This window comes from Panthera leo, chromosome A1 (genome assembly GCF_018350215.1).
Source record: "Panthera leo isolate Ple1 chromosome A1, P.leo_Ple1_pat1.1, whole genome shotgun sequence".
NCBI lineage: Eukaryota > Metazoa > Chordata > Mammalia > Carnivora > Felidae > Panthera > Panthera leo.
The window spans coordinates 227,463,956-227,479,005 of record NC_056679.1 but is presented as its reverse complement, the minus strand read 5'-3'; the positions used below and the strand labels follow the sequence as shown (position 1 = coordinate 227,479,005).

At 48.6% G+C, this 15,050-nt stretch overlaps 1 protein-coding gene across 1 annotated transcript in view; it reads left to right on the top strand.

The window, feature by feature from the left end:
* Positions 1 to 470: 470 nt before the first annotated feature.
* The window catches only part of TRIO (trio Rho guanine nucleotide exchange factor), a 353,108-nt gene continuing 338,528 nt past the window's right edge, over positions 471 to 15,050 (top strand). The window contains exon 1 of the mRNA XM_042953023.1: positions 471 to 627. Coding sequence (XP_042808957.1) covers positions 471 to 627 — 157 coding nt within the window. The remainder of the gene's footprint in view (positions 628 to 15,050) is intronic.

Below are 15,050 nucleotides of genomic sequence, written 5' to 3'. Positions count from 1 at the left end.
TCCTTTCCCTGCTCTCCCTTTTCCTTTCACCCGGGTTCCCTCAGCCGTGATTTTCCCCCTCCCCCTCCTTCCTTCCCCATTTGAAATCAAGATGGAGGCTCGCGGTTGCCGCCGGCGCCCGTGATCCCGGAGCTCCTGCCGGCCACGGGCCCCCGCCCTTGCGACTGCGTGTCCCGCGCGGCGCGCGCTGCTGCCCGCGCTCCGGCCGGCGGCGCCGCCGAGGCCGTGGCTCCGCGTCCCCGCCCCGCGGCCGGCTCGCGGCTACCGGGCGGAGTCCTCGTCTATGTGGGCGCGCTCCCTTGGCGGAGCCGCCGCCGCCGCCGCCCGCTGCCGCCCCAGGGCTCTGCGTCCGCGCGCCGGGCGCGGGCAGCTGGGCGCTCGGCGCCGCCAGGCCCGGCGCGGAGCGGGCGGCACGCGGCGCTAGGGGCGCGGGGCCCGAGCCGGGCGCGGCCGCGGGCGCCGCCGCAGCCATGAGCGGCAGCAGCGGCGGCGCCGCCGCCCCCGCCGCGTCCTCCGGCCCCGCCGCCACGGCCAGCGCGGCGGGCTCGGGCTGCGGGGGCGGCGCGGGAGAGGGGGCCGAGGAGGCTGCCAAGGACCTGGCCGACATCGCGGCCTTCTTCCGATCCGGTGAGTGCAACTGCGGCGCTGTCCGCGCGCTCGGCCAAGCCCGCCGCGGAGGCGCGGTCCGCGAGTCCCGGCGCGCCCGGTGCTCGCCCGTTCGTAGGGCCCGGCGCGCTCTGGCCCGGGCTGCTGCACCCCCACGCCCGGTCTCCCGGACCTCCACCGGCGTGTCCCACTGCCCGCACCGCCCCGCGGGCCGCGGCTCGGCCCGGACGCCGCCGACTGGCCCTTCCCTGCGCCCGCCCCTCGTTCCGGGGTAAAATCTTCCCGTCCCCCGCCCCCGGTGGCCACCGCTCCACGGGTTGGGGCGCCGGCTCTTTGTCTCTTTTGCGGGAGGGCCGAGGAGTCGGCGGCGGGGACGGTGAGGGCGGAGGCCCCTGCCCCGGAGGCCGAGCGGACGCGGGTGGCGGGGCCGGACCCGGGAGAGCGGCTCTCATCTGGGCCGGTCTCTGTGGCCGATTTGTACCTGGCCCCTCCTCGACCCCATTAGCAGCCCGGTTTCTTTGCTCGGTCCTCCAGCCTGTCACCTCCCTGGCCGCTGCCTAGGCTTCTGTGAAACGGGGAAGCCATGGCACCCGCTGCCCAGGGAGGGGGGAGGTGGCCGAGCTGAAGCGCGGCGGGCCGGGAAGCGGGTGAGCCATTGTCTCCGGGGGCGGCCCGGGTGGGACATCTGGGAGCGCGGCGGCCCTGGGGGAGCCAGGCGCGCGGAGCACTGCCTGGGTGGCTTGGAGGTGGAGGCAGTGCCAGGTGGCCGGGTGTCTCTCCAGCGAGGAGGGGGTGCCCGTGGGAGAGGTGAGCTTGGCTGCAGTCCCGCGGGGAGGAGGTCTGGGGGGCGTGACAGGGCGTCCCCGGGACCCCCGCGGCGGCGCCTCCAGCCTGGGCCCAGATCCCGCGTGAGTCGGGACCGCGCCCCCGCGCCCCTCGTCCGCCCCCCCCTACCCCGCCCCAGTCCGGTCTGCTCGCGCGTCCGGGCGGCAGCGGAGGAGCGGGCGGCGGCGGCGATGGCCTCGGGGGCCCGAAGCCCGGAGCGCACGCTGATCGGGCGGGCGCGGGGCCGGGAGGATGCAGACTCCGCGCTGGAGAACAGAGAAGGGCGGGCCAGGTCTGCGGCCGGGCCCGGCGGGCGGAGGGCGTGTGCTGGGTGCTGGTGAGGACGGCGGGGCTGGGACGTCTGGGGAGCGGCCTATGATGGGGCGCGCGCTGGTGGCCGGCGGTTCACGTTTCTTCCAGGCCTCTTTCAAATTCGGTATTCGGGGTCACCAGAAGCAGTTTGCAGCGGGAGGGCGATGGTCGGAGGTAGAAGTTAGTGCCAGTAGATGCCTGGTGTAGCACGGTCTTTCTCTCGTTTTCTTGATCTTTGCCAAGCGGGGTTATTTTTGAGTCGTTTTAACAGATTGGATGTGGCTGGGACTGACATACACCGACTCTACAGTGTCAGCTTGGGGTTAATATACTTCCTAGTGCTCTCTCTCTCTCCGCGTGAGGTCCTTGCAGAAAGCAAAGGTTTAGGAAAACATGAACTCCTTCAAATGAAAGCTCCCCCCCCCCCCCCCGCTTTTGGGGGGGGGGTGCAACTAGCTAGCCGGATTGAGCAGCCTCCTTTTACCTCCTAACAGCAGAACTGGGACGTCTTCTCTTCATGCCCTGAAGCTAAAGTCTAGCCTGTCTTTTCTCTGTTTCTACCACCTGTCACGGAATAATAGATTCTGTGCGGAATTCAGCCTCTCTCTGTTAGAAAGGCTCCTGTGCCCTGGAGATGGAATTTTTGGTGCTTGTGAGACCAGACTTTCTTACATCTTTATTATGCACAGTAGAGAAATTACTTCTTTTGCTAAGAAGAGCCCAAAAGACATTAGGGTGGACTGAATGCCCACAGAAAACTTGCTCCCTGTCAGTGTAGCTCTTCCCAGGATTTATCTGGGGAGATAAGTCTGTTGGTGGCCATGCCTACACCTGTGCTTGCTTCCGTGCCCGGACTCTTGTCCATGTTCAGTTTCGGGCAAAATCAGGCAATGCTTTCACTGGTTTGTTCCTTTCTTCCAGCCTCCAAAATGATTTGACAAACCATCCTTTTAGTTGTTTGATCTGGAATCAGGAGGCAGAGCAGATTTTAAGTAGCAGCAGTTGCACTGTCCCATCCCAGGGGAAGTCTGGAACATCTTTTTAAAGTGCTTTTCCCTCCTTTGGGCAGCTCTGAATCCCTGACCTAGATCTTGGCTGCAGCATCTAGGACAGTGATGTCTAGCGGAGGGTAGAGAGGGACCATTCAGTTGAATTTGTGGGGGGTGGGGTGGGGGGTTTGGACCTGTCAGGACAGATGAAGCAGGACTGTGGGTAGGGACCTCACCTGGTAGAGTGGCTCAGACGGGGGTGGGTGGGGGGCTCCTTGTCTGCTTTGATTGAATATGGATGACTGAATGGAGAGGCCAAGTCCATCAGTAAAATCTGACATTCTTTTCTAAGATGGAGAAACACAGGAAAAAGGTTCTCATTGACTGCGGTGGACAGATTAGGGTGTGAACATTTTTCCAAAAAGAGCCTGGTGGTTAAAATTGCCAAGGTGTCCTAGACAAAGCATTTCTGTTGGTTGCCTTTCATTTCTCAGCCCTGGAACTGTTTGCTTGGCTACCTTATTCTCTTTCCTTTTTATCCTTTCTCTGTCCTGCATTAAATTTTAACTTTGTAGTCATGGATTGAAAACTAGTACCCATGGTTGGATGCAAGGAGAAAGACTTCAGCTTAATAGGACTTTTTAGACAATTAGAGCAGTTCGGGAATAAAATCAGCTGCCATGTGATTTCTCTGTTACTGGAAGTGCTCAGCAGGGGCACCACCACCTGCCAAGCTTCAGAGTTGGGTGCTGCGGTTAGGACTCTTGCACTTGGTGGGGGGAGATGGCTCAGAGGTGCTGGGGTTAGGGCGCTTGCACTTGGGGGGGGGGGATGGCTCAGGGGCTGCTTCCCACTCGGATTCCGTGGTTCCCTCTGAGCCCTCAGCACCTGATGGTTATTCTCCACTTTTCCATGGAGAGCTCATGGCTTCAGAGCAGTGATTGCCCTTTCCCCCTGCTTTGTGTCACCCAGCGTCCACCTCAATCAAGGTCTTACCTCATATGTTGCCATTTCATTCCCCACTCAGGTCCTTGGCACAGAGACTTCCCATCCATTTTGACAATCCCGACTCTCCTTTTTTTATAAACCTGGCACCAGCAGGCAGGTCAATTAGTGTTAAATTGGATTGAGCAGAAATATGTGGCGATGCTGTGTTAGAGGGCAGCTGAGGTTTTCCACAGGTGTTAGTGAATTTCAAACTTCTCCCCTTCACACAGACCTCAGTTCTAGGAAAGATAAAGCAGATTTCAAAAGGAAAAAAAAAGGGGGGGGGGCGGTTGGATCACAGATGTGAGCTAGTCCAGTTTCTTTATTTTACAGAAAGGGAATCAGGCTTCTAGGGAGGTCAAGTGACTTGCTCAGAGTGTAATTCTAGTAAGGATGGGGTCAGGGCCAGAAAGTGCGCCCCTGACTGTGGTACACTCTTTCTTGGAGGCCTGTCATGGCCAGGACTTTGCTTACATTAGTTCTCAAGCCCCCTGGGACCAATCACTTTTATTGCCAATCTATTTTGGGGCTGTATTCTTGTGGCAATAAATCATTCTTTCAGAGCTCTCTATTTAACCTTGCAAGAGTGTGTGTGTGTGTGTGTGTGGGGGGGGGGGTACTTACATAAATGCATTATTTTTAACCTGCCTGGCATGTTTTAGGTTGGCATTAGATGAATGTGCAGAGAATAAAGGTTGTGGTTATTCTGAAGCATCGCAGCCCATCGTGTTGGGTTTCTTTCATTAGATCTTATTCTGAACTCCTGGCTGCAGCCCTTCTTTCCAACAGAACATATGAAGAAAATTGAGTCTGTTACTTAGTGACAGAGCAGTATGCATATCTTTCTGTGTTTCGATATGATGATTTCCTCATGGAGCGTTCAGGGATGCTTTTCTTCATATTTATGCTGCTAACACCACATAAGTGGAGGCCTCAAGCTGGCCACACTACATCTGTGTATATTTAGAAGTCTGGCAGCTTTGGTCTCTGTGAGCACTAATAATAATTATTGTATTATGAATTCAGTCCTTGTTACCTTCAATATTTTGAAAAAAGGAGTCAAAGAAAATGTTATTTGAGAATGTCAGTTTCTCCTTTTTTGGTGGCATTCAGGTTCAGTTTTAGAGGAAAGCAAAGAGATAGCTAAAAATAATCCCATAAGTGACTTTCAAGAAATCAAAGCACAGTAAAACAATCATTGAAAGAAACTTCTCATTGAGACCTTGTAAATTGACTTATTGACGCAGGATATTGTATTTTTCCCTTTGCGGGTTAGCCATCCAAGATTCAAATGAAGCCATTTTAACGATTTAAATGATTAAGCAAGATATAAATGACACAAGTGGTTCAGTTCAAAGTGAAGCCTGTGATTTAACTATGTTCCTCAAATGTATATTAAAAATAAGTGATTAGGGGTGCCTGGGTGGTTCATTCGGTTAAGCGTCCGACTTCGGCTCAGGTCATGATCTCAGGGTTTGTGAGTTTGAGCCCTGTGTCGGGCTCTGTGCTGACAGCTCAGAGCCTGGAACCTGCTTCGGATTCTGTGTCTCCCTCTCTCTCTGCCCCTCCTCTCCTCATGCTCTGTCGCTGTCTCTGTCTCTCAAAAATGAATAAACATTAAAAAAAGAAAAGTGAGGGGTGCCTGGGTGGCGCAGTCGGTTAAGCGTCCGACTTCAGCCAGGTCACGATCTCGCGGTCCGTGAGTTCGAGCCCCGCGTCAGGCTCTGGGCTGATGGCTCAGAGCCTGGAGCCTGTTTCTGATTCTGTGTCTCCCTCTCTCTCTGCCCCTCCCCCGTTCATGCTCTGTCTCTCTCTGTCCCAAAAATAAATAAAAAACGTTGAAAAAAAAAAGAAAAGTGATTAGGATGGTCTTTCTAGACCTTTGAAATGTTATGATAAATTTGGGATTTGTTTCTAACTGAAAGTGCAAGGTGTGTTTGAAGCTGTCATAATGTAAGTCAGCTGTATCCGGTATTTATTTTAAGTTAATTTACTTGATTCCTGTACTGAGAAAATAAAATTTTATCTGACATTCTTGGCGGAATTCCAGAGAAAAGTCAAATTCTTAATCAATAGCCACACTTTACTGCCTCGTAAAAATCACTTCTGTTGATAGGGATGAATTGTGTTTTACTATAAAAAGCAGTCTTAACAACCCCCTTCATTCCTCCTCAATTTTATAATGAATTGGTTTTTATTTCCTTAAGTGCGTTGTCTTGACAAATGTCAGTAGTGCCACTGGTGGGAACAGTAGCTACTCCGTGGACAGAGAAGAAGTGGGTTGGAGGGAGATTCGCGGTGCATTTTGGTGGAAGGTGGTGGCTTGCTCTGATGTCCGTCTCATCCCTTCCTCTCCCAAGTGTTCATCTGAGTGGACTTGGGTGAGCTGCCAGCAGTGACTGTGTTATTTGTCTTGTGGATGGAGAGTGCCATCTTTTATAACTTCTCCTTGCTTCTCAGCCCCATTGAAGCTGATGGCAGGCAGGGATCTGGATGGGCCCACGGTTGGAGAGAGGGGCAGGCGGGATTAGATAGCGGGACAGAGTTCTCTGTCTCGTCCTACTCTAGATTCTGTGGATGAGCTGTTTAGCAGAGCGGTGGGCAAGGAAATGAGCATGTATGGGGAGTCTGCTCGGTGACCTTGGCACTTAGGAATCCTGGCTGATGTACTACTCACTGGAGCCACCTGGGAGTTCCTGTCACAGCGCCTCTTAACTGAGGGGAAAGGACCAAGAAGGAGAAAAGGAGGGAGGGACTGGGAACAGGGCCCTGCAAAGCATTGGTTTGCTGCTGCTGCTTTCCCCTCCTCCGCCTTCCTCTCCCCACCGTCTCTGGGCCTCCTGTGGCCATAGTGGAGGTCTTGCCTCTTGGGACCTTTGCCTCCTCACTCACCACAGTGCCCAGCCCCTGCGAGACCCTGATTTCACTCCATCTCTGCCAGTTTATAAAGAGGAAAAGGAGATATCTGGCTAGAATTTCCAGTGTCGTCTCCCAACCTTTTGACATTATTAAGCCTTCCTTGCAGACATTCTTGTTCGTGGGCACACATCTCTGCTGTGTAATGGTCAGCAAGTGCACAAGTACTCATTTTCACTTCTTCCTCATGGATGGGGACACGTAGTGTGCTTACTGAATAGTTTTGGTCTTAATTTCCTCCTTTTTGTTCTTCTCCATGTGAGGAAGCCCCTGGAAACCCAAATTACTAACCACCTGCTCTCTGGGAAAGGTTATATGTCCAGGGCAGAAGGGCAGGTGTGTGCAGACTTTTCCAAGCATGTGGCAGATTGTTAAGCTGGGGAAAGGGTGTAGCTTCTGTTTTGTTTTGTTTTGTTTTGTTTTTTTTCCTGTGACTCTGTAATATTTGGTCTAATGCCAGATGTGCTGTGGAAATAAAGAACTTCATTTTGGTGATAAATATACTTGACTTTTAGATTACTGACTGTTTTAATTAGCCACATGTCTACTCTTGTCTGGTTGGTGAGGAATGTGGAGAAATCTGCAGAGCAAATCTTGTATTTTGGAAGCATTACTCTATTTGGGCTTTGTCATAAATTAGTACCTTTTAGTGGTTACACTGACAGAGAAAGCGTAATGAAGACGTTGTCGAAGTAAAGAATAGATTCTAGGTCTAGGGTACTTTGGGTTAGTGGTGTTCATGTGAGTTAATCAGGCTGATTTTCTTACAGTCTGTGGTCCTGTTAGGGACAGTGATGAATTGTACTTGGCTTTTCTTTAGGAGGGGTTTCTGCAGAGTCCTGGCAGTTCTGCGAACCCTCTGCTCTTTCTCTGCAGTTCCAGAAGAGAAGTACGTGGTCTGCTGCTGTTACCATCCTGCTGCTGGGAAGGGTTGGGGGCCCTTTGCAGTCTTATGTTGCCATTAGCATTCAAACATTGTAGGTGTGAACAGATCAACTGTGGTGCACCCCACTCAGTTAATGCTGCGTAAAGGAAGGCAGTCTCATGTTGAATGATTCCACTTCTGTGACATTCTCAAACAGACAGGACAGTGAGAGAACAGATTGGTTGATTGCCAGGCGTTAGGGTTTGGAAGGTCATGACTACAGAGGGTCAGCATGAGGGGCATTTTGGGGGATGATGGAACTGTTTTGTATCTTGGCTGTGTTGCTGATTATATGTGTTAAAATACATAGACCTGCACCCCCCGCCCCCCATTAGTTTTGTTGTATGTTAATTTAAAACATTAAAAAAAAAGGCTGATAACAAACTGGGAGTAAACATTTCATTACAAATCAAAGAATTCTATACCTGTAAGAAAAAAAGGGCTTCCTCAAGTCAGTAAGACAATCCATAAGGAAAACAGGCAAACCGATAATTCAGAGAAGTACCACAAATAAATGCCAGCTCCACTAGTAATCAAGGAAATGTAAATAGTTTTAAAACAATGAGATATCAACAAAACCCAAATCCAATTAAGTTATTTCTCTAGTTAAGCTAGAGCAAAACCCAGTTAATTCCAAAAGATTTCCTATTGATTTGAAAGATAACAGTAGTCCCCCAGACTGCCTTGACCAGTGGGACCAAACTTGTGTAATTACTAGGGAAACTTCAAAGGTAGTTATGAGGAAATAAATATCCTTTTCTTGGGTTCTGCAAGAAGCGTTAACTTGGGGAATCCATATGGCATGTAAGTCAAGTCTGCTGACTTAAGCCCTATCTTTAGATATGAACAGTCACCATTTTTCCTGCTTCAAATTTACCCACTCTGGTGAGTTTTTGTCGCTGTCCAGATAGAAGAGTAGTAAATATGCGATGGTCTGTACTGTCTCAGTATTCCTGGTGTTACAGAAGGAATTTCTAAGGATAAGTTTCATTTGGGGCAGAGGGTGTTATTCCCACATTTGTTTCTGTGTGAGGCCATTAGCCCTCTGTTCTTGGGCCTTCTCAGGTAGAACTGACTTTGCTGCAGTATTGATGATTGATGAATGCATTTATAAAGCGTTAGTCCCCGCATTTAAGATTCATAACCACAAAATAAAGCTATTCTTGAACTTGGGAAAAACACAATTCAAATTTGAAAGTATAATCCTTGAATAATTTTAGATAGGGTTTCTTGGTATCTTCTTTTTTTTCGTGTCTATGTATGTATGTATAGATCTTGGAAAACACCTCACTTTGGGATTCTGTGGAATGGTGGTCTCAAAGCAAGAAGGAATGTAGGAATATATCAGACACTGATATTTGAAATCTATTTTTTTTAAATGTTTATTTTTGAGAGAGAGAGAGAGAGAGCGAGCTTGAGCAGGGGAGGGTGAGAGAGAGAGATGGGGACAGCAGATCTGAAGCAGGCTCTGTGCTGACAGCAGAGAGCCTGATGCAGAGCCCCATTTGGGGCTCAAACCCGCAAAGTGAACTGTGAGGACATGACCTGACCCAATGTCTGCTGCTCAACCGACTGAGCCCCCCGGGACGTCCCTGAAATCTATTTTAAAAGAACCCATGTCCCCTAGTATATGCGAAGTCACACGTATGAATGACATGTGTGCTCTAGGGCAAAGTGTTTTAATTTTAATTTGCAAATTATGCATGTGAAATGCTTGTAAGAAGTTGTTTTCCATTGTTTATTCCTTGTACTTCCTAGTCTGACATTGATCCACCTTTCAAGGATTCCTTCTTTACTGCCAGCTGTTGTGGAACATCACCTCTGCAACCCTATGGGAGGGCACTCCTGGCTTATTCAGATTCTGAAAGTTTTACGTTTTCTTCCTTGCATTTACTTAGTCCTTGTTCTGCATGACAGATATGCTAGGATCTACAGGGGAAAAAATGTGCATATATATATGTGTGTGTAAATGTGTATATATATATATATATATATATATATATATATATAAGTTTTTGGATAATTTTATTAGTTTGGTAAAGGCCCCAAAGTCTAATTCTTCTATTATTTGTTCTGAAGTTACATACAGATACTGGGAAACAATACTTTGACCGGAATGTTATTATAAATATTTCTAATTAGTCTCATGTAATGAAGTCTGTGCAGTTTAAATTACTTAATATTTTGGCATCCAAATAACTGGAATAAATTCCTCATTAGCCTGATACTAAACAAATAGATGTTTCTTGTTTGAAACTATGAGAAGTTATCTCCAGCCCTCAACGCCCTTTTCAGTACCGCAGTGATGACAGCTGGCATGCCAGGGACGACCACTGACTGAAAGACCAGATCGCACAGAGCCACGATGTATTTCACACATGACTTTTAGCGTTATTTCACCTCCGTCTCAGTGCTGTTGCACTTGTCCTCATATGTCTTGGGTTCAGGAGCCTTGAGAACTGATACTAATTTGATGGTTTCCAGGCCATACGTTTTTTTTTTTTTTTCTTCATGTGGCAGTTGAGTTCACTTGTCCCCTGATGGGTTGGTTGCCTCTGCTCTCACAGGGGAGGGGCTTTGTGACAGAGTCCTTGATTTCAGCATTTTGTTAGCTGGTCTGTGTATGTGTTTCTTTCTCAATATTTAACTGTAGTTCCCGAGAACAAACTTTGCAGGGTTCATTGCCAGGCATTTCTCTCCTTCCTCATGGCATTGTGTGAAGTCCCGTCTCACCGAAGGGACCAGCCTGTAGGTCCCTTCTCCTGAACCTGTCTCCTGAACCAAACTGCTGCAAACCTTTGACTGTAAACCTGACGCAGGCTTGAGGTGAGATCACTGTAAATTTCCTCTGACAACTTCCTTGGGGATCTGGGGCCGTATTTTGGGAAACGAGGAAGATGGCAGACTGGAACGGCCGCTGCCTCTCCCGTGCTGCCCTTGCTCTTGCTGGAATCTAAATCTCCAGCAGCAGCTGCCAGAGTCGTGTGGGAGGCCAGGACCTCCAGTCATAGGGGGTCAGATAGAACCTTTGGAATTATGCTTCAGAGGAGAGTAGAATAAGTGCGTCCACAAAGCAATAACTTTCTTGGAAGCTCACAGGATGATATTTAAAATACGATCTTTATTTTTTCCCCCAAATACTGTTAATGCCGATGCTGTCCTTTAAGAAAACCTGGTGAAGTCGTGGTGTTAACTATTTTCTCTACCGCCATCTGAGTTTCTTTTTTTTTAAGTTTATTTATTTATTTATTTTGCGAGACAACGAGCAGGAGGGAGGGAGGGAGGATGAGCGGGGAAGGGCCCCAAGTCACATCCCCCCTGCCAGCAGGTGCTGGCTTCTGGGTCAGTGTGAACACCTCAGCCTCTGGTGAGGTGGAATGAATGACCCCAGTTTGCGCTGCTGGTGAGGGCCTGGGCTGGAATTGACGCCCAGGGCTGCCAGACCACAAAGCCCTCCGTGACGGAGGGAGTGGAGAGGGCCCTCACTCTGTACAGCTTCCCATAGGATCCTGTGTTGTAATTTTCAGATCTTTAAAATTGAATACGTATATTCTTGTGTGTTGAGGATCGAAGCTATAATTTACAAGTCACACATCAAGCAGAGTTGAGTGAAAGATTCCAGGATATAGCAGGCGTTTTTGTTTTCAGGTTGGTCTGGGCCCTGTAATTTAGCTTCTGTGCCGGTCCTCTTCTCACCTAATTAAAACCGATGTTCCTTTTTACATAAATAATCCTAGCAACCTAGCTCTTCATTTGAGGCATGTTGGCCGCGTGAGTTTTGCTCTGCCGGCTCTCCCCTGTCTCGGGATCCTTGGGAGGGATCCTGGTGGTGGGGGAGAAAGGCTGGTCCTCTGGCTCCCTGGCTGTGTGGACTTGCCCCCAAGGGCTGGGTGGGAGGCCTCCCCTGTGGTGGCTGTCGGGTCGGGGTTGGCGGGGTTGGCGGGGTTGGCGGGGTTGGCGGAGGGAAGTGTGAGAAGGGCGGGGAGCGGCCGGCAGCTTGCTGTGTCTGACACATTATAAGGATTACTGGGTCTTCCTTTCTGAGGACGGGGGACTGGGGCGGGGCCATGCTCAGCTGCTCTTCTGGGGACAATTTTATAAGGTGGGTGTGGTGACTCCTGGTTCTCTCCGTGTAGCTATTTTGTTGCAGCCTCTCTTTTTTTTTTTTTTTTTTTTTTTTTTTTTTGCTGTTATTCGTGGAAACGTGCGTGTGGATGATGATGGGGTCCTGGGGAACAGGATTGTTTTCCACCGTCCTTTCAGCGTGGTGTGTTGTAGATTTCTCCACCTGTGGGGTGCATTTTTGTCTGTGACACTTCACCTGTCCCCGTCCCTACTGTGGCCTGGTCCTCTGGGATGCTGGTCAGGTTCATGCCTGCAGGGACTCCCGGCGGCCTTTCCACACTGGAACCACGTTCTGTCTCTGTGTGGGTCTCAGCAACTGCACGGCTCCCTTAGAGTTTTCGTATTTCAGTCAGGGGATGATGGAAACGCTGCTGTTGTGAGTGTAGACATTACATAACCTGGAGATGTATTGTGCTCTGGAAATCCACATTTTTGTTTCCTCCTGGTTTGCTCAAAGACTTTCCAAGGGTTTCAGGTTTTTCCGTTTTTATTTAATTCTTGTTTTTAAAAAATTTCTGGAACTAAAAGAATAGGACTAGCCTGCTGTTTAATGTGAGATTATGGGTTACTTTTGACATGGTCGTTATGGTTTGTCTTTGATTTTTAACCCAACGAAAGGAGGTACCAAGCTCGAATCCATATCAACTCAGTTGAAGTGAGATTTCACTGTGTTACTTTTGGCTTAGTTGGTTCATGTCTTCATTGCTGATTACGTGTAAAGTTTGTGGGGTTTATTTTTGGGGGTGGGGGCAGGTAGGTCTGTTTTGAGAAGCCAGAACTCATGTTCAAAGAGAAATAACTCAGATTCAGATTCCCTATCTGTTTCTATTTCACCACACATGCGTGTGCACGATCTTCCCCTGCCCCTCTGTGTGTGTGTGTGTGTGTGTGTGTGTGTGTGTGTGTGTGTTTATATGTATGTAAAATTTGCATGCGATTTTGTTTCTGAACCATTTGAGAGTAAGTTTCAGAGTTGATGATGCCTTTACTTCTACATGGTGGCTTGCTGTGTATTTTCTAAGAGGAGTGACATTCATTCACATGATGATCCATATCAGGACATTAATTTGATACAATGTTACTACCTAAATGTACTGACCTTAGTAAAATGTAACCAGCTGTTCCAGAAATGTCCTTTTTGGCAATTAAAAGTATTTGTGGTCCAGCATTCCATCCAGGACCACATACTACATTGAGTTGTTGTGTCTCCTAGGTTTTCTTTAATTTGGAACATTCCTCCAGTCTCTCTTGTTACCCCTGTATTTCGAAGATTCCAGTCAGTTCTTTGGGTGACCGTTCCTGAGTGTGGGTGGTAGGATTCCTTGTGACTAGATCCAGGTTGTGCTTTTGTGGCAGAAGGTCCCAGAGCGCCCTGTCAGGGATGCAGCTGTCAGCAGCCCCACGTGGGGCATTGGTTCAGGTGGTGACTACCGGGTTTCTCCACTGTAGTGTTTCCTTACAGTTAATGTTTTGTTGCGAGATGATTTGAGACTATGTCAAATCCTGCTCCTTTCCTGACTTTCATTTGCTGGTTGTAGCATCTGTAGATGATTTTTGCTGGAATCAGTGATTACTCGGATGGTTGTGAAATGGTGATTTTTCGAACTTCATTATTCCTTGTGTTTCCCTGACTTTCTACGATAAGGAAGAGCTTTTCCTTCTGCCCTATTTATTTATTTATGTAAATATGTCCTCCTGGGGTCCTATTGTATTCAATAGGTTATAATCCTTTGCTATCATTTTTTCGTTTGATGCTCAAATTTTCCAAGATTTGGCCAGTGGGAGTCCTTTCAGACTGGCTCCTTTATCTTTTGTGACTTGTCACTATCATTTTCTGAGCTCTTTGCTATTTTCTGACACAATAAGATGTTCCAGGCTTGTGTTGTACTTTTCTTACTGCAGCCGTGTAATCAGCCGCTTCTTCAAGACACCCTGGTTCATTTTAGTAGAGAAATGGTATTTAGAAACACAGTCTGGGCCTAAGTGTGTTCATTGGTACAGGGGTGTCATTATTGCGTCTAGAACCAGTCAATGGCCAGGGCTAGGAAGCGTTTGTGTATGTATACACATGCATATATGTGTACACATGCGTATATAATGTCACAGATGCACACATGTCACTATCTCTTTCTGCATCTGTCTGTCTAAAGTAACCATGAGTGGGGGCGCCTGGGTGGCTCAGTTAGTTCTCAACTCTTGATTTCGGCTCAGGTCATGATCTCATGGTTCATGCGTTCAAGTCTTGCATGGGGGCTGGCGCGGACAGCAAGGAGCCTGCTTGGGATTCTCTGTCTCTTTCTATCTGCCCCTCCCCATGCACGCTCTGTCTCCAAAATAAAATAAGTAAACATTTTTAAAAAATTAGAAAAAATAGAATAACAACCATGAGTTTATACTCACGCCTTCAATTCCAGTCCAGAGCCACAGGGTGCATTTAATCTTCCCTTTCCCAAATTTGCAATTCCCTTCTTGAACACTGAAGGCTCCCCTTAACCCTCATGATCTTTACTGACTCGCTCAATCCAAGAATAGGCGGAAAGTAGTTTCAAATTCTAGCCGACACCACTGCGATAAGCGAACCTACATCTTCAAGTTTAAACTGTTCAAATCGGCAGTTAGTGGTCAGCTTTTCAGCTCAGGGCTTTGTCAGTTAATCATCCAAAGAAAACAGATGAAGTCATGTGCTGGAACTCCCCAGAGGCATGTTTAAGAAAAGAGCTGCCAGACTCCATCAACAGCTCACTTTCTGGTGATGTTGAAGCACAAAATTGAAAAATAAGGAGTTGCCAAATAAGAAAGGGAGATTAATTTCTGGTAAGTACAGTTTATGAAGATGACACCTGTTATGGGAAAGACAGTTTATCATCTTCCTCTCGGTACTAATTGCCCAAATGGAGGAAGAAGAGAAAGGAAAGCGTTGAGATGCAGAGTGGGTGGTGAGAGGGCCACGGGCTCTCGATGGGTGGGGTCCTTTCTCAGGAATCCACAGTCCCCTGATTGGGGAAGGAGCGGAGTTCCTATGTTGGAGGAAGTCATGAGTCAGGACTTGGGAGACAGTTGCTTGCTGCCCTTCATTGAGTTAAGTGTTTCTTCTCGGAAACCACCTGCATGAATTTAATGTGGCAGCAACGTGGTTTCTGCTTCAGTGCGGGGTTTCCGGAAGTGCGGGAAGTGCGTTTGCGTGTACTCAGTTCTAGAAATTGTGGAACGGCGGGTGCAGATCTTATGTTACAGGCAAAGTATTTGCTGTTTGGTGTTTTCCAACATTAAAAGATGACAGAACATAGGGCCTTGATTTGGGGAGATAGTCTTGATTTCCTGCATTGTGTTCTGTATTTCCTATAAATGTCCTCATGCGTATTTGA